Here is a 20,058-nt window from a genome sequence, read left to right on the forward strand (position 1 = left end):
ACAATCCAAAAACCTAATTGTAGGCAATTTCTTGAGTTAACTATGGCTGGTTTTGCTGATGCACTGAGGCCGGATAAATTTACCGGTGTGCACTTTAAGAGGTGGCAGATTAAGGCCACGCTCTGGCTTACTCATTTGAAAGTATTCCAAGTTAGTAATGGCTGACCTGAAGGAACTATATCTGACCAAGATCAGAACAAGTTCAAGGAAGACAATACTCTCTTCGCCGGATGCGTTCTGAGTATTCTTGCTGATCGTCTATGTGATGTGTACATGCACATAGTAGGCGGTAAATAGCTCTGGGATGCACTGAATGCTAAATTCGGTGCAACCGATGCTGGCAGTGAATTGTACATCATGGAGAGCTTCCTTGACATCAGGATGGTGAACAACCGTTCTGTAGTCAAACAAGCTCATGAGATACAGTGCATTGCGAAAGAGCTTGAACTCCTTAAGTGTGCCTTACCTGACAAGTTTGTGGCTGGATGCATCATCGCTAAGTTTCCTCCTTCATGGAGGAACTTTGCCACAACTCTCAAACACAAGAGACAGGAGATATCAGTTGAAAATCTGATAGCGTCTCTTGATGTTGAGGAGAAAGCTCGGGCTAAGGATACTACTAAGAAAGGAGAGGGTTAGTCTAGCGCCAACATGGTGCAGAGGAAACCCTACAACAAGAATAAAGGGAATAACAAGCCCTCCTTCAATAAGCCTATGAAGACTACAACCTTCAAGAATAAGAAGATGATAAACAAAGTAGATTTGAGATGCTTTACCTGTGGAGAGACTGGCCACTTTTCTAAGGACTGTCCAGAGAGGACAGACCGCAAGAAAAAGGCGAGACAAGTCAACACGATGATCGCTAGCAATGCTGATGGGTACGGTAATCTCTTTACTGTTCTTTCGGTATTTCAATCTCCATGTTGATGGATTGATACAGGTGCTAATGTTCATGTGTGTGCTGACATATCCATGTTCACTTCTTACCAGGTCGCCCGGGATTCTTCCGTCTTGACGGGGAATGGGTCACATGCTTCTGTTCGTGGTGTTGGGACGGTAGATCTGAAGTTCGCTTCGGGGAAGATCGTGCAGCTGAGGAACATGCAGCATGTCCCTACTATGAACAAGAATCTCGTTAGCGGCTCCCTTCTATGCAGAGATGGGTTTAAGGTTGTTTTAGAGTCGAATAAAGTAGTTGTTCCGCTTTTCGCTTTCTGATTTCAGTAATAAGTCTGTGAACCATATTTTGTGGCAATGTTAGTGATGATACCAGTGTTTGGCATTCTCGTTTATGTCACATTAATTTTGGTTTAATGTCTCGGCTATCCAGTTTGAGTTTAATTCCGCCATTGCCAAAGGTTCTAAGTGCCATAGTTTTGTGCAATCAAAGCAACCTCGGAAGCCTCACAAGGCGGCCGTGGAGAAAAACTTGGCACCTCTAGAACTCATACATTCTGATCTATGCGAGATGAATGGTGTGTTGACAAAAGGTGGAAAGAGATATTTCATGATATTGATTGATGATGCGACTAGATTTTGCTATGTTTATTTGTTGCGAACTAAAGATGAAGCTTTAGACTACTTTAAAATTTATAAGGCCGAAGTTGAAAATCAACTAGAGAGAAAGATCAAGCGTCTTAGGTCGAATCGTGGTGGTGAATATTTTCCTAAATCTTTGATGAATTCTGTGAGGAACATGGCATTATTCATGAGAGGACACCTCCCTATTCGCCCCAATCAAACGGGGTTGCCGAGAGGAAAAACCGCACGCTGACTGACTTGGTGAATTCCATGTTAGCCACTGCTGGTTTATCAAAGGCAACAAGGCATGGTGCGGGGAGGCTTTATTGACTTCATGTCAAGTCCTGAATAGAGTTCCTAACAAGAATAAAGATAAAACTCCTTATGAGGAGTGGGCTGGGAGAAAACCATCACTTTCGTATTTGCGCACATGGGGATGTTTGGCGAAAGTCAATATTCCAATTACTAAGAAGCGCAAACTCGGACCAAAGACAGTGGATTGTATCTTTCTAGGTTATGCTCCGCGAAGTGTAGGATATAGATTTTTAGTAGTTCAATCCGAGGTACCTGATATGCATGTTGATACTATTATGGAATCTCGTGATGGACCATTTTTTGAGAATATGTTTCCTATGAAAGATATGCATATCATTGCTAGAATTTCTACTGAGATAATTCCCGAGTCTAGTCCATCTAATGAGTATTTTGAACAATCACATGAGAATGTTACCGAGAAGGATGACAATGAAGCTCCTAAACGGAGCAAGAGACGGAGGATTGAAAAATCCTTTGGTGATGATTTCATTGTGTACCTTGTGGATGATACTCCCACGTCCATTGCAGAGGCATATGCATCTCCAGATGCAGATGACTGGAAAAGAAGCTGTCCATAATGAGATGGACTCGATTCTTTCTAATGGAACTTGGGAGCTATCAGAACAACCCCATGGATGCAAGCCTGTGGGCTGCAAATGGGTGTTAAAGAAGAAGCTAAGACCTGATGGTACTATTGAGAAGTACAAGACGCGGCTTGTAGCTAAAGGCTACACACAGAGAGAAGGCGAAGATTACTTCGACACCTATTCACCTGTCGCTAGACTTACCACCATTCGAGTACTACTGTCCATGGTTGCCTCCTATGGTCTTATCGTTCATCAAATGGATGTAAAGACAACTTTTCTTAATGGAGAGTTGGAAGAGGAAATCTACATGGATCAGCCTCATGGGTTTGTAGTAAAAGGTGAAGAAAGAAAGTTGTGCAAGTTGATGAAATCTTTATATGGCCTGAAACAAGCACCTAAGCAATGGCATGAGAAGTTTGACAGAACTTTAACTTCTGTAGGCTTTGTTTTTAATGAGGCTGACAAGTGCGTTTACTATCGCCATGGTGGAGGCGAAGGTGTTATATTATGTTTGTACGTGGATGATATTTTGATCTTTGGTACAAACATGAAAGTAATACACGAGGTCAAGTCTTTCTTGTCAAAGTGCTTTGATATGAAAGATTTGGGAGAAGCTGATGTGATTCTGAACATCAAGCTTATTAAGAACGAGAGTGGGATTACTCTAACGCAATCCCATTATGTTGAGAAGATCTTGAGCCGGTTCGGCTATATTGATAGCAAGTCTTCTCCAACACCTTATGATCCCAGTGTGACATTACGCAAGAACCGGAGGATTGCCGTAGATCAATTGAGATACTCTCAGATCGTTGGCTCACTCATGTACTTAGCGAGCGCGACTAGACCTGACATCTCTTTTGCTGTTAGCAAGTTGAGTAGGTTCATGTCAAACCCGGGTACTGATCATTGGCACACACTTGATAGGGTCATGCGCTACCTATGTGGTACAATGAGTTATGGGATTCACTATTCAGGACACCCAGCTGTGCTTGAAGGATATAGTGATTCAAATTGGATCTCTGATGTAGCTGATCTCTACGCCACAAGTGGGTATGTCTTTACATTTGGAGGTGGCGCAGTGTCATGAAGATCTTGCAAACAAACCATATTGACGATGTCAACTATGGAAGCAGAACTTACTGCTTTAGACACAACCACTTTTGAATCAGAATGGTTGCGTGAACTCTTGATGGACTTGCCTATGGTTGAAAAACCTGTTCCGGCAATCCTTTTGAATTGTGACAATCAAACTGTAATTGTCAAAGTAAACAATTCTAAGGATAACACGAAGTCATCAAGACACGTCAAAAGACGTTTGAAGTCTGTCAGGAAATTGCGAAACTCCGGAGTAATAACTGTTACATATATTCAAACAGACAAAAACCCGACAGATCCCTTTACAAAGGGACTATCACGCAATGTGATAGAAAGTGCATCGAGGGAGATGGGTTTGACACCCGTTGATGTTACACCATAGTGGTAACCTAACCTTTGTGATCGGAGATCCGGTGAATTAGGACCCGAGAAGAACAAACTAGTGGTTTAATTGAGGAGAGTATTATGTAACCATCTCTATGTGAAGATGCACAACTCTCAATTGATGTAAGGCAGGTTGGCAACAAGCCTTAATGTGTTTATGTTGGCTATTTTAGCAAAGATGGTGTCCTACAGAGCATTCTTGAAATAACACACCTATATGAGTTCGATTGTTAAACGCGCAATCTATGAGATTTGGGTGATCTCTAGTAAACTCATGAAGAGACCACGAAGTATGACGCATATGCTTCTCCCACGGGGTAGGCTACTGGCAGCCATGTACTGGTGATGACTTTGAATGAAACCCTGTTCACGCAAAACTTGCGATTCAAGACTTAGTCCATTGTTCAAGTGTGAATGGATGTAGCTTAAGGTTCTAGGCGGAAGTTCAACTTAACAGTCTCCGCTGAAATACTGGTATATAAACAAGCAGCGAGTATTGGTAAATCTCTAAATAGCTAGGGATTTGAGATCTGGTGGGGGATTGTTGAAATATTGGGCCCACTTTTAGTGGCCCGTACTAGATTTCAGTTTTCCCTATAAATCTCAAAACCCACATAGTGGCAGCCTTGTGAGCTTGAGCCCATGTTGGTGGCAGCTCACTAGGGAGTGGCAAGAGGTGGGAAGTTTAGTCCCACATGGAAAGTTGGGAGGAAGTTAGACCACCTTATAAGCATAGTTTTAAAAACCGGACCGGTGATCGAACCGGTGAGGCTCTCGGTTCACGGTTCACTGGTCCAACCGTTGGTTCACTTGGTTCAATTGTTGGACCGGTAATTCAAAATTAATTCTTTTTTAGTTATATTATATAAAATTATCGAGTCAAATAGGATACCTTTCTTGTTATAATCACAGAAGTAGCGCGGAACAGGCGGTTACCACGTAAGGAGAGGCCAAGCAAACAATCTTCGCGAGCAGGGTTCAATTCCCAGCACCCGCATGTTGTTTTACCCCTCGCTACCATAATTATTTCTTCTCACTGGTTGGACCGGCCACCGGTTTTTCTTTGGTTCGTGTGAAAACCGGCGGTTCGACCGTCGGATTTCCGGTTCACCTCCTTGTCCGGTCTAGTGCGCCTAACAGACCAGCGGAGGCACCGGTTCCGGTTTTTTCCGGTTGGACCGCCGGTCCGGTCCGGTTTTTAAAACTATGCTTATAAGGTGGGTTGTTCCACCAATAGTAAGTGAGTAAGAATATGAGTGGTTCATGCGCGCTCCTCCTCCTCCTCGCTCGCTCGTCTCGACTCGACTCGACTCGACGCGTCACGTCACGACGCGCGTCGCGCTCGTGGTGAGTGGATTGAGCCTCGAGCCGAGACTTTCCTTACTTTTTGCAGCTCAGGAAAATGAATAGAGTCCTAGACGGACGCGTCACAGTTAGTCGGTTCGGGTCGCTCCCGGACCGTGGGCTATCTGTAACCGACTCGAAACGTGCGCGCGACGTGGGCGTGCCCCACGTTGCCTAGGGTTTCCTATATAATCTCTTGCCCGGCTACCGCAGAAACACATCTAATACACGAGTTAGGGTTTTGCCACCTCTCTCTGCTTGCGCCGCCATCGTAGCCTACTCCATCCCGCGCGCCGACGTGCATCGGCGAACGGGAGAGCGGAGTCTCCGGAACCGCTCGTCCTTGCGATCCTGTACGGGAGAGGGCGAATTAGATTTTTGGGAAGCGCTCTGCGCGACTGCTCAAGCTCTTCATCACGGGTCGCCTTCCGTCCAAGTCGAGCGGTGCTGCCTACCGTCGTCTTCAACACCGTCTACTTCGACCCGTCGTCCCTGTCATCAACAACGTTACTGCTGTGACATCATCTGCTACACCTCCACCGCCACCTCCACCAGATCGGTACGTGCGACATATCTCGATCTAGCGATGAATGCTTTACCGTTTGTGCTGCTACTACTCATGTTGATTAGAGCAAGTACAATAGAGTCCAGTCAGCTGACTATAAGATATTAAATAATATATTTTAGATGAGTTGGAGGAGAGAGAAGAGGAGAGAGAAGGGATGTGGGCTACTATGCAATAGCCAACTCTTTCACGTGCTCCTAGGCACCTTGTGAGAGTGAAAAGTGGGTCATGTATTAGTAAAGTACTACATTATTATAGCCAACTATTGTACATGTTAGCTATATGATGACTACAAATGATATGACATCTTGTTATAGCCAACAGTTGGCTGGAATTGCTCTTAATGCATCTAGTATGTTCGAGTTTCACATGTTAGTAGTTGCTGTCATCATGTTTTATATTCTGGAATTAATCATGAAAATTGTGCCTAATTATCCAACAATTAATACTAGCTACAATAAATGCATCAAGAGACCATAAAAATTTTTACCTCAGGGATTTCACAGCTGAGAAACATGGTGTAGTTGCGCCCTAAAAGAGATTCTTCCCGAAACAAGATTGTTCCGCGCCTGACCTTGAGGTAAGATTATGTGTCTCTAGCCAACACAAATACCTCCTGGCCATATTGTGGTCTGGCGCCAAAAAAGGGTAAGGTCGGTTCGAAGTCCACCATGATATCCAATAGAGCAAGACTGTAGTGATCATTGAAGAAGAGCAAATGCCCCTCTAAAACAGTCCCATTCGGCAGACATACAGATAACTGAGAAGATGAAAAAAAGAAGCAATTAATTAATTAATTAAAAAACACAGACAAGAGCAGGATAAATTCATGGGCAAGCTCAAGTAATGGTGTATGGTAGAAGAGAAGTTACAGGTGGTGTGAATATGGTTTGGGATTTGTCAGTTTTATTCGGGTGGAAATTGTATTGTACAAGTGATTTTCCTACTATGTTTCAAGATTGACTTGGTATTTCTTGAATGCAAGGAAAACGTGGTGGTTTGGTACCGAGATTTGGATCCTTAGGCTAGCCATAGTGCTAGTATCATAGCTAGTATCATGCACATTGGTCCCACAAAAATGCTGATGTGACAGCTAACTAAGGAGGAGAGAGGAGATTAGAGTAACATAGGTAGATACTGTATCATAGCGCATGTCACGAGAAAAGTTAATGCCAAACAAATCATGTGCACAAATTTGCATTGAGATTCTAAAAAGCAATAAATATATCATGACTATGATACTACTTTATGATACTAACCACAATAGAGATAGTATCATACACAAGTATCATATGCATGATACTACTACATGATACTCCCTCCGTTCCTTTCTATAATGCCTATTGTTTTTTCGCAATTGTTTCAGAATATAAGAGGAAAGCTGTGTTTTTTTGCAAATAACCCCTTCCACCGATTTGTTTCCGTCCAGAAAATATGAAAAGAATCTGTTCACGTTGACAAAATCTGGTATGCAATCACGTAGAGAAAATCTGGACGTGAGATTAGGAAGGAGTAGATCACGCACGCGTCTGTTAAGGAAATAGCAAATACAGATCACGTGAGATTAGGAAGGAGTAGGCCGTGCGCAGGGAGCAGATCACGTCTCCGATCTGTTTCCAGTTTCCTTTTTTTTCTCTCAAATAGCGCTGGGGGTTTTGTGTCAAAAAATTTGCTTGCGCTAATTTCCGTGCCAAAAAACAATAGGCACTATAGAAAGGAACGGAGGGAGTACTTACCACTATGACCAGCCTTAATTACCTTGGGCTTTGGATCCTGCAATATGCCCTCGGAGGTGCAAATAGCTGCAGAAGCGATCAGTATCCTCGCGTGCTTGCCGGTCTCGTCCACTCCAACGACGATGCCGGTGCAGCGGAACGTCCTGCCCCCATCTGCACACATGGACGCGGGCCGTCCGTCACGCCGATGTACTAGGAGGAGCCGAAAATGGGGCAACTTTGCTACAGGTTCAGCCGATTCTACTACCTAGTCCAGTGGATGTAACACCGACGATGGAGCTTGCCGTGTAGAGGGTCGTAGCACCGTCCCTTGGGCTGACCAAATCATCAGTGTCGAGATCCGTGAGCTTCCCTATCGCAGCTGGGAGAAGATGGTCACGGATGGTATCTGGAGGTGAGATAGTTAATTAGTAGCAGTCGGGGAGAAAAGCAGAGGGGTTAGGGCAGTGGAGGTGGAAGTGGATGAGGGGTTTGAATTGATGGAGGTCGGCCGTCACCTTCGTCGGCAAGCAGCCCGACGGCTAAGGCGAGATCGGCCTGGAATAGCGGCCTCATCTGCTGTCCAATAGGGCCACCGTCCGCCGGGTCCGCCTCTCCGGTCGCCATCGCCGCATTCCTCCCCACCGGGCTCACCATTGGCCTGGGCGACGCTCTCACCGTGGTACTCGCGTAGCTAGGGTTCGCGCGGCGTGGGAGGGTTTGGGGTTTGGGAGTGGAGTGGACAGTTGTTCTGTGATCAGCGAAGAAGGAGAGAGCATATAACAACGGACGCTGCTACACGGTGCTATAGCACCATTTAGTCTACCGGAGTGCCCCGCCTAAATTTGGAAATAAACTGGTCCCATAACTCCGCGTTTCTAAAAATAGAAATCCTAATTCCACACGTCTCTCCTACCGAGCGGGTCGGCATGCGAACTGCAGAGACAACATTTTGTTCCTATGTAAAAAAACATTCTCGTTCCTTGGTAGAGGGAGGGAGCTGACCCGTAAATAAACACACGGCAGCTAGTTTTGTTATCACATTCGAGAATATAGAAATTGCCGCGATAGATGTAGAAAAAATATAAAGTTACATCCTTGCGAACCAAACATGAGATCACAAACCTGCGTTTTTTTCCTTCCTCTCGTCACATCTGCATTTAGCTTTGTAATTATGATTCCGTAAGTAGATATCCAGATTAATATAATACATACATCTCAACTAAATTTAACCCCTGGTCCGTTGCAAAAATTATATCCCTAGAAAACAACTCATACCAGCTAGTTGTGCTTTCAATTGGGGATGTGAAAATAACATCGGTGAATGTAAAAAATAGAAAAATTACAGCTATAATTTGGGGAAATACACACTATAGATGTAAGAAAAGCCCTAAAATTACATATAGTTGCAACAAATAGTACACATCAAATTTGGGGTTCACCTTAAACTTCCATCACTCTGGATGTAAGAAAAATAACACATATTTTGCAAAATAGTATAATTCTAGAAAAAAAATACCAGTGTTGCATCCTCCAGCGATGCTGGATGTAAAAAATCTGTTCTAAGTTTTTCTATTGAATGTTGACGTAAAGATCTTGCCCAAATGACTAAGCAAAACACATTCAGAGAGGATTGAGAATAATTTCCTTAGTACAAAAACAAGGGTTAGATCCCCAACGAATCCATCTCAAGGAGAAACAAAAATTAAAGAAGAGAAGAAGTAATTACATAGAGAAGTAAAAAAATCCAACGAATATGTGCTACCCTACATAATCGCTGAATAGCAGGATAGATCCAGTCGCAGAGACAAGATGATAGGGATCCAGTCGCTCTGCTCCATCACGAATCTGTGCTGCCCTACACCATCACAACATCTTATACTCCCGTCGTCGCCATGGCCATCACCTCGCGAGCATGGGTGTGCGATCTTCCCTACCCGCACCACCACATCTTCCCATGGCCGCCGCCCTTCACCTCTGGAGCACCGGGGCTTCTCATTCCTCTCTTCCCCACAGCCGCGCCAAGCCATGGTCGCCCCCTTCACCTTGGGAGCGCGGGCGCTGCCGGCACGCACCACCAGCACCTCTCGTCCCTCCTCCGCCGACCAAATTGCTTTTCCTTCCGCCGTTCGGGTTCGAGTTCGTGGGAAAGGATGAGATATGCTGGTGAGGATGAGGAATGAGTAGACGAGAAGAGATGCACGTGGACGTGGTCCCACTGAAAAAGTCATCCACCACCCGATCTTGATCTGACGGACACTAGAAATTGGGTATAACAATGGCTTAGGACGGGAACGGAGGACGGGGCCCACATGGCAGTGGCACACACGTGGGAGAAAATATCCACCTCGCCGTTAACCCTCTCTTGTCCCCTGGTTTCCCTAAATTCCCCACACCATCTCCCAGCCCGCCGGCGCCGCCGCCGCTATGGCGTTCTCCGCGCGGAGGAGCCTGGCCTCCGCCCTCTCCCGCCACCTCACCCGCCGTCTCCACCCCTCCCTCCCCCACCTCGTCCCCTCCCACCACGACCGGAGCGGCGACCCCTCCTGCTCCTCCCCTCCGCCGCCTCCTCCTACCCACCAACCCTCCCGGTTCCCCTCCAGCGACCTCCGCCGACGCTCCAGGTCCCTCCCCCTCCCCTTCGGCGCCCACCTCACGGCCCGCCGTAACTTCTCCTCCGGACCCGCCGCGGAGGGCATCCTCTCCGACGCTGCATCCTCAGTTCTACCCGCGCCGCCTTTCCCGGGGGAGGTGGCCGCCGCCGCCGCCGACTCGTTCCCCCCGTTCGCCGCCGTGCATCACCTCATCGACGCCGTCCACTCCTTCACCGGGCTCAACTGGTAAGCCGCCTCGTTCTGATACCATTGTGGACTCCTCACCATTATCTACTTGGGGTTTCAGTTTCCAACTTCCCATGTGCAGGTGGGCTTCTATTGCGCTGACAACCGTGTTGGTCCGGGCCGCGACGATCCCGCTGCTGGTGCGCCAGTTCAAGGCCGAGAGGACGATCAATGTAACGAACTCACTTCAGTACCTTATTAGGTTGTTTGTTTACGCGTCGAGTGGTGTTATCAAACTAGTTCGCGCCTCTGCTGGAGTGGATAAGTGTCTAGTTTTTGGTTGGTTCCATTTTCAAGCATGATGATGGAGATAATGCAAAGTCAAGTAGCTTTAGGGAATTGATGGCCACATTGCCATTTTTTGAGCTAGTATCTAACCTGCTTTTGAGTTGCCATTTTAAATGTAGCATCTCAAATTGATCTAGTATCCTGCAATTCTGTATCCTCAGATCATCTTCTCTCTTTTTTTTTGTGAGTAATTAAATCATCTTATGGCACCATTGAACTCATGACTATTATAGATAGCCACATGAGGTGTAGAAATGTTTAGTGTCAGCCTTTTGGTTATGTCAAAGAGTACAGCGAGAATCCAAGCGCCTCGTGCATATTTGCTTAAAGGGGGTCCAGTTATGTTATTACCTTTGTTATGTTCGTTGCTCGTTTAAATCTGTCCACATTATATGTCTTCTAAGAGTGACTGCAAGATTTACTTATTTGAAACTCTTGCCATATCCAGGCATTGAAGCCAGAAGTTAAAGCAATTGAGGAGGATATGGTAAATGTAAGTACATTTAGTTGTTCGGTTCTGACTACATTTTATATTGTAACTTCTTCAGAGCATGCTAGTTCTAGGTACCACAATTGTATCAACAGCCAAATCTCTGCAAGCATACGTTTACTATAGTTTCTTCTGTGCAACGCTACATATAAAGCCATTTTTAAGATGTCATTGGGCTTTGCATTTGTTGCCTCCCTTTTTGCCAAATCATAGAGAAGTTCCATTGTTACTATGATCAGTTATATCTTTACTCCATATTTAGTAACTTGACTTACATATTATCAAGGACATTGTTATCATTTACCCATCTTCTTACTCGAGTACTAGCTCCGTCCCAGTTTATAGGGCTTGCACGTATCTCTAGGTTCTCAATTTAACCAACATAATATTAATTGTACAACAAAAAATTATATCATTAGAAAGTAGAACATGTGAGCTTTCTAATGATATATATTTTGTAACATATATCTTGTATTATTATTATTATTATTATCAAATTTACGACCTAGGGATACGCGCAAGCCCTATGAACTGGGACGGAGGGAGTATTTCGAAGTTAACTGTTTAGTATGGTGTTGACAAAGAATGCAACACATTTATTTGTAATGGAGAATACTGGTGCCACATTAATGGCTTTGCGGGAACCCCAAGTTCTGGTTCTGCTCTAAGCTATTTCTATCGTACACCACTAGGAAACCTAAGTTTTAGTTTCCATGAAGACAAATTACGTTTAGAACTCCTAACGATGTGACATTACATATCTATTTCCTGCAGTCAACGGACCCACGTGCGAAGCAAGAGAGGAATAAGAAATTGAGTGAGCTATACAGAAAGTATGCACCTACCTAATGTTTCACTTATTTTCCTGTATTGGAATCTGGAAGACTTTTTTTTTCCTGACCGCTGTGTTTTAGAAATGGTATGTGTTTTGGTGCATTTTTTAGCAAAGAATCAATTTGTGTTTATATCTCTGGTTAAACAACTTTGGCCCTATTGAAGTTGCTTGATTTTTAAATTACTTTATTGGCTAGCAGATCATTCTTGTTATCATTCATGATCTGGAAGTACCTATTTCTTGGTTCAAATCTGCTTTTTCAACATTTACACGTCTTGCATCATTTGACTTCACCACATCATCCTTTATCATCTTATGCAGCCTTGTACAGTATTTAGTCTTACAAGCGTTAAATTCATTGTTCTAATTCTTGATAGTCTTCTTCAGGCATGGTGTTAGTCGATTGACACCGTATAACCTTCTATTCATCCAAGGGCCTATCTTCATAAGTTTTTCCTGTGCTGTAAGTTCACGCCACTTCTTCATAATCAGCAAAACTATCTACAATCACATCTAGTTATATAACTGCAATCTAGCAGTAGGATATATAATTTTTTAATTGTTCCTACCTTATGCTCACTGTCCCAACTGCAGATAAGTAACATGATAGAGAAAGTCCCTTCTTTCAAAGAAGGTGGAGCATTTTGGTTTACTGATTTGACAACTCCTGACGAGCTTTACATCCTCCCGGTGTTGATATCAATGGCATTCGCTGCGGATGAGGTGTGCATCTTGTCCGAGGCACTAAATATCTTATCTGTTATTTTATAGTTGAGAAACTACATCCTTCTTACCAGATCAATATAAAAGCAAGCAGAAGTCCTATCCGGCAAAACATAAAGATTGCGAACAGAGTACTGGCAGTTTCGATTGTACCATTATCAATGAGCTTTTGCAAGGTACAACTTCTAACTACCATCTATAAGGAATTCAGAAATGCTGGGAATGCAGGTAAGTTAGCATGAATAGGTGTTCTCTCCTAATCACTAAATTTTGGGTTGTTGGAAAAAAATGCCAAGTGAGCATTTGGGGTACTGTCCCAGATGGCTTCTGAAATTTGCCAAATCTGCCCATCACTTGGATAGTCAAATTAACATTATTACTCTATGACCACTCCACCGTCAGTCCTCTCTACTTGACTGATCCATCCAAATATAGCCTGCATATTACGTGAAACATAATAAAATTTTGAGTGTAAAAAGATCCTGTTTCCACCATCTTGGAGCTTTTTTATGGTGTGATTTCTTTGGAAATGGGCTAAAGCGGAATTTATTTTGTGTAATCCAGTTGGAGCTGCCATTTAGGTGTTCTTAGCGCTTCAGATACAAACAAATGGTTCCCCTAAAGTAGAACTGTTTTCCACCGAATTATTGAATATTGCGTTGCTGATGGATGGAAATGCCAAATGTATGCAAATCACGATTTTCAGTAAAATAAGCTAGAGCTGTTGTCAACACTTGAAAAAGTTGCATATGTTGCACTCTCTCCATCCCATAATATAAGATGTTAGTACAACAATATATGAGCATATTGGTTGTAATAACGTCTTATATTATGGGATGGAGTAGTATCTGTCCCAAAAACATTAGTCTATATAGCCTGTGGTCTGCTCTTACCCTAATAGAGATATCTACCTTTGGTGAAAAAACCTATTTAATCCACATTTTCCTATATCGAATAACTGCAGCTATGTTTCTCTGTTTGCAGCAATGGATTAATAGTTTATTAATAACACAACAATGTAACTTTTGCAATGCCAATTAATAGTTTATTTCCTTGTGCAGGCACATTTCTTCTACTGGGTGCCATGGACCTTGTTCTCTCTTGCGTGTCGATTTGGTAGGTTATCTGAACGCCTTCAGTCCTACTTTTCTCCATTCTCATTTCCTAATTTGCATACCTTCCCTCCATTTTTTTATCTCAGCTTTCCGGAATCCAGCTGTAAGGCAATACATGAATATTCCTCCAGTCGTACCACGGCATGTACCTGCTGTGCAAGTGTCGACCTCCAAGGGGCCAAAGCCAATTCCAACATTTGATTCATCGCCTGCAGTTAATGGATCTGAGCAGTCTAGTTCTGAGCCTAGGGACAAGAGTGTAGATGTTGAGAAGAAGCGGCGAACCCCTAGTGTGATAACTATCAGAGTGCGAGAGTAATAACCAACAGAATACTTTGATCCGAAGGAGGACCCTGTCTTGTACCACCGGCAGCAGCGGCATCCTCGTGCTGATTCGGTGGCGGTGCCATCATGGTTTTTAATGTGTCCTGGAAATTTGCCTGTTTTAGGCACTTAGGCGATAAGATGGGGGTAGAATGTCTTACCGCCTTAAAAACCATGGGTGCCATTGTCATGAACGATCTGGCTTGGCGAAAGCAGAGTTCGGTGGGACTGCGGTGATATGTTTAGAGTTTAATTGGGCTTGGAATGCAGTTCTTTTCCTTGTCCATCTCAAACTGACAGGATTGGGTGTAACACTGTAGTATAGGCCTTCCGTTGTGTTGATCATGATTAAGGCATGTAAATACATTCATTAGAACATTACAGTTGGGCATTGTAGGAAATTCTCATATATCTACTCGTGAAACCCTGATTGGGTTATTCTGCACTTCCTTTTGACTTGCTCATTGCAAAACTAGGCTGGAGAATGAACACGCTGGCTGGTTGCCTGTTACCGGTAGGCAGGTGAATGCTCAATAGGACCCTCTGGGTATGGGGAGAGAAATATCGCTCTTGTCCTCTGGATCCCAACACATGTCGCCATGCCACTCTCTGTGCGGAGGAGGCCTACGAAATACCAACATCGAGTGTTTTTTTTTATTAAGAATATCAAGTTTATATCGCTTAAAGAGCAGAGTTGCATTCTTGCTAGATAAAGGGGCTAAGAGCATCTCCAGTTGCGCCCCCCAAAACAATTTGGGGTGCACCGGACCAAAAAACGGTTCCAACCGCGTTCTCCAAAGCCGAATTTTGTCATGCGCGCCCCGATACGGTGTCCGGCGCCCTGAGCCCGTCCCCGCCCCACAGGGGACGCACCGGGGACGCCGGACATAACGAAAAGTGACTCCCACATGTCGGCGACTATTTGCATAAACCGTTGGTTCGCGCCTTTTTTCTCGTCGCTCCTTCCCGCGCCTCCCACCGCTCCGCCGCCGCTAGATTTCCCGGCCGTTTCAACGTCTGATCTCTTCTGAGAGTCGGCACCGTCGTCGCGGCTGGCGCTCCCGCCGGTCGTTCCGCTGCGGCCGCTTCGCCAGCGCGTCCCAGAACGCGGCGTCAAATCCGCCCCACCTCCGCGCACACAAGGTGCTCGACGACTTGCCAGGTAGGCGTGATTGGCCGCTGTTCGTTGCGTCGTCTGGCCTCGGCGCAATTTTAACCATTGATTTTGCTTTAGACATGGACAACGATGATGAGATGCTTGCCCTGCTGCTGGAGGACGAGCAAGCCTTCGACGACGACCTGCGGGAGCATTTGCTGATCATCGCGTCCCTCAAGGACATGGTTGACGCCGAGGCAGGGAAGAGGAAGAGGCCGCGCCGCGGAGGATCAAGGCCGGGGTGAAAGAAGTCCAAGCCCCGGCAGAGGATGGAGGGGCATACCATGCGGCACAATGACTACTTCGCAGATGAGGCAACACATGCCGACAATTTTCGGCGCCGGTACAGGATGAGCAAGGGTCTGTTCATGAATATCCTCCACAGCGTTCGAGAGTTCGACCCCTACTTCAAGCTCAAGCTCGACGCTGTAGGCGTTGTCGGGTTCTCGTCCATTCAGAAGTGCACCGCCGCCATGAGGATGCTTGCATACGGAGCACCTGCCGATACACATGACGACTACCTTCACATGATTGAGTCTATTGCCATTGAGTGCATGTACAAGTTTTGCCGAGTTGTGGTGGGAAAGTTTGGCAAATACTACTTGAGAGGGCCAACTGAGAAAGAGACTGCAATATCTAGCCGAATATACCAAAGGCTATTATCTAGCCGATGGTATATATCCAAAATGGGCCACTTTTGTCAAAACAATCTCGAATCCATCAGGTATGAAGAATTCCCACTTTGCTACGCGGCAGGAGGCTTGCAGAAAGGATGTCGAGCGGGCATTTGGTGTGCTTCAAGCACAATTTGCCATTGTCCGGTACCTGCTCTAAGCTGGTCTCACGACCAAATGTGGGAGGTGATGCAGGCTTGTGTGATCATGCACAACATGATCATCGAGGATGATCGCAAGAATCATGCCAGGACACATGTTGGTCCCTATGAGTGTGAGGGCCCTGTTGCGGAGGTTGATCATGAGTTGCCTGCAGATTTTGCTGATTTCCTCGCCATGCACGCAGAGATCCGTGACAGCAATGTTCATGATCAACTTCAAGCTGATCTCGTTGAGTATTTATGGAGGATCAAAGGAAATACCGTGGCACCTTGATCTAGCATCTAGCCCTATTTATTATATTTGTTTACTTGTTTTATTGTTTGTTGTATTTTAATTTGAAAACAATCCTCGTAAACATTTTTATTCATATGCTATATTTGATAAATGGTTCTGTGTTAAAAAAGAAGCATTTTTAATGTTTGGGGGCGGCGTTGGGGGACGCGGCTGGGGAGCGACGTTCCCCAAACGCGGGACGAACAAAACACGTCCCCCAAACGCTCAATCCGGCGCGGTTTGGGGACACTTTGGGGGACGCGACTGGAGCTGCTCTAAAAAATCTGGGACCTGGTGCAACCAGGTGCCATTCAGATAGGCACAGGAGGCATGTTTAGCAGTTACATGAGCTGCACTGCTACCCCATTATTGTATGTTATTAAAATGTGAAATAAATCATGGGCATTGGTTAGGGCATCTCCAGCGGGGTGATGGATTTCGGACGCCTAAATTATCCGCGGGCGTCCGTTTACGTCGTCAGGCGGAGGCCAAAATGACCGCTAGGGGTGAAATGTCCGTTTGCGTCGGGGGCCACCCCCAGCGGTCCGACGCATTTTGGATATGCAACTGTTTTTTTTTTCTGCTCCTTCTTTTCATTTTTGTTGAATGAGCAAGTTTAAACGTGATAACAAGTAGTACTGAATGATGCCTTGTTGCTCGAATCGAATAGATTAGCCATAAACAATTCACCGGATAGATTACTCCAATCGAAAAGGTTCAAACATATTTAACATACAAATAAGAACAAATTTAAAAACATATATAAACTAAAAACTAACTTTTGGCCTTCTTGTTAGAAGGCCATCCTCACTCCTGCGCCTCTTGCTTGTCACCTCCTCGTCGGAAAAGGAACTGGACGACGACGCGTCTGTCGAGGAGTTGGAGTCGGACGAAGTGTCGTCTTCGTCGTCGTCGTCGGTGAACGGACGACGACGACACGCCGCCCGCGCCTGCGCCCTTTCCCGGGCCCTGGCCTCCTTCCTTGCCGCCGCCTTGTCGTCCGCCGCCTCCTGCGCCTCCAGCCGGGCGAACTTGGCGTCGAAGTCCTCCTCCTCCTCCTGCCCCTCCTCCTGCTCCTCCTCCTCCTTGTCCTCGCCGTCGCTGTCAGCGCCGCCTCCGTCCTCCTCCTGGCCGTCGCTGGCATTGGCGCCTCCGTCCTCTGATGTCTACGCACGCTTCTATTCCTGTAGACAGTGTTGGGCCTCCAAGAGCAGAGGTTTGTAGAACAACAACAAGTTTCCCTTAAGTGAATCACCCAAGGTTTATCGAACTCAGGGAGGTAGAGGTCAGAGATATTCCTCTCAAGCAACCACCGCAATTAAGATACAAGAAGTCTCTTGTGTCCCCAACACACCTAATACACTTGTCGGATGTATAGGTGCACTAGTTCGACGAAGAGATAGTAAAATACAGGTGGTATAGATGGTGGTAATATTGCAGGAAGTAAAGATGCGATAGAAACAAGTAAACAAGTGATGTTTGCAGTATTTGGAAACAAGGCCTAGGGATCATACTTTCACTAGTGGACACTCTCAACCTTGATCACATAACAAATAAATAACTTCTCCTCACTTGTGCTACATACACTCTCTTGTTGGATAACAAACACCATTCATTGTGTAGGGCTACAAGAGCTCCCTCAAGCCGGAGTAAACAAGCTCCACAACATTCGGAATTCATATTTAAGTAACCTCTAGAGCATAATAGACCGTTGCAATTTAGACCGAGTACTAACATAGCATACACACTGTCACCTTTAAGCTATGAAAGGGGGAATAGATCACATCAATACTATCATAGTAATAGTTAACTCCATAATCTACAAGAGATTACAATCATAATCTACGCCAAGTACTACATGATGCACACACTGTCAACATTACATCATGGAGGAGGAATAGACTACTTTAATAACATCACTAGAGTAGCACATAGATTAATAGTGATACAAAGCTCATGATCACATAAAGATCACATGGGAGAGAGATTAACCACATAGCTACCGGTAGAGCCCTTAGCCTCAATGGAGAACTACTCCCTCCTCATCATAGGAGACAAGCAGCGGCGATGAAGATGGCGGTGGTGTCGATGGAGATGCCTTCCGGGGGCAATTCCCGTCCCGGCGGCGTGCCGTAACGGAGACTTCGTCCCCCGAACTTGGCTTCGCGATGGCGGCGGCTGCGTAACTTTTCTCGTATCGTGTCTTATCTTTTTAGGGTTTTCGAGGCGGAGAGAATATATAGGCGGAAGGGCGGCCTCGGAGGAGCCAGGGGGCGGCCTCCCCACCAGGTGGCGCGGCCAGGGGGCCACCCGCGCCGCCTTATGGTGTGGGCCCCCTGCTGCCCGTCTCCGACTCTTCTTCGATGTTCTGGAAGCTCCGTGGAAAAATAAGATCGTGGGCTTTTGTTTCGTCCAATTCCGAGAATATTTCCTGTGTAAGATTTCTGAAACAAAAAACAGCAGAAAACAGGAACTGGCACTTCGGCATCTTGTTAATAGGTTAGTTCCGGAAAATGCATCAAAACGATATAAAGTATGAATAAAACATGTAGGTATTGTCATAAAACTAGCATGGAACATAAGAAATTATAGATACGTTGGAGACGTATCAAGCATCCCCAAGCTTAGTTCCTACTCGCCCTCGAGTAGGTAAACGATAACAAGGATAATTTCTAAGTGACATGCTACCAACATAATCTTGATCAATACTATTGTAAAGCATATGAAGTGAATGAAGTGATTCGAAGCAATGGTAAAGACAATGATTAAACAACTGAATCATATAGCAAATACTTTTCATGAATAGTACTTTCAAGACAAGCATCAATAAGTCTTGCATAAGAGTTAACTCATAAAGCAATAGATTCAAAGTAAAAGGCATTGAAGCAACACAAAGGATGATTAAGTTTCAGCAATTGCTTTCAACTTGTAACATGTATATCTCATGGATAGTTGTCAACATAAAGCAATATAACGAGTGCAATAGGTAAACATGTAAGAATCAATGCACACAGTTGACACAAGTGTTTGCTTCTAAGATAGAAAGAAGTAGGTAAACTGACTCAACATAAAGTAAAAGAAAGGCCCTTCGCAGAGGGAAGCATGGATTACTTTTTTATGCTAGAGCTTTTATTTTGAAAACATAGAATTTTCTTTGTCAACGGTAGTAATAATTCATAGGGATTTCTATTTTCGTGCCCTCGGGTCCTTAGTTGTACTCAGTTTTCCCCAGCTCCTTAGTTTTTCCTCAGTTTTCTCCAAGCCCTTGTTTGAAACTCGCAGAAGCAGCTCAGACGGCAGGATTCCCGTTTAGTTGACCGTTCTGTCACGTGTGGGGCCGCGTCGTGTGGGGCCGGTAGAAAGGGACCGCGTGGACAGGACGAGACCGCGTTTGGTTGCGCACGTGAGCAGGAGCTGGGTTCTGTCTCTCTCGGCCCCAAATTGGCATTATTAAGAGCACCTTTTTCCCCTCTTTCTCTCTCGTCCTTTTCACCAAATAAGTATCAAATCTAGAGAAGTTTGCATTTCGTCTTTCTTCAATTATTTCTGCCTTTTGGCCCTCGTTGTTTGCCCAATATGGCAGCAAATCTAGTAGGGATCCCAATCTAGTACTCCCTCTGGTCCATATTTATGTAGTTAAATCTAGAAGCAA

The 20,058-nt window shown here is 45.1% G+C and overlaps 1 protein-coding gene across 1 annotated transcript; it reads left to right on the plus strand.

Moving 5' to 3' along the window:
* The first annotated feature begins 9,953 nt into the window (after nt 1-9,953).
* On the plus strand, nt 9,954-14,590 carry LOC124694228 (mitochondrial inner membrane protein OXA1-like). The gene is made up of 9 exons (XM_047227240.1): nt 9,954-10,366; nt 10,449-10,539; nt 11,103-11,147; nt 11,919-11,977; nt 12,367-12,442; nt 12,574-12,702; nt 12,777-12,878; nt 13,764-13,818; nt 13,904-14,590. The coding sequence occupies exons 1-9, from the start codon at nt 9,954-9,956 to the stop codon at nt 14,134-14,136; spliced, it is 1,203 nt and encodes a 400-aa protein (XP_047083196.1). The 3' UTR covers nt 14,137-14,590.
* Nucleotides 14,591-20,058: the final 5,468 nt, after the last annotated feature.

The sequence above is a fragment of the Lolium rigidum genome, chromosome 3, assembly GCF_022539505.1.
Source record: "Lolium rigidum isolate FL_2022 chromosome 3, APGP_CSIRO_Lrig_0.1, whole genome shotgun sequence".
Taxonomy (NCBI): Eukaryota; Viridiplantae; Streptophyta; class Magnoliopsida; order Poales; family Poaceae; genus Lolium; species Lolium rigidum.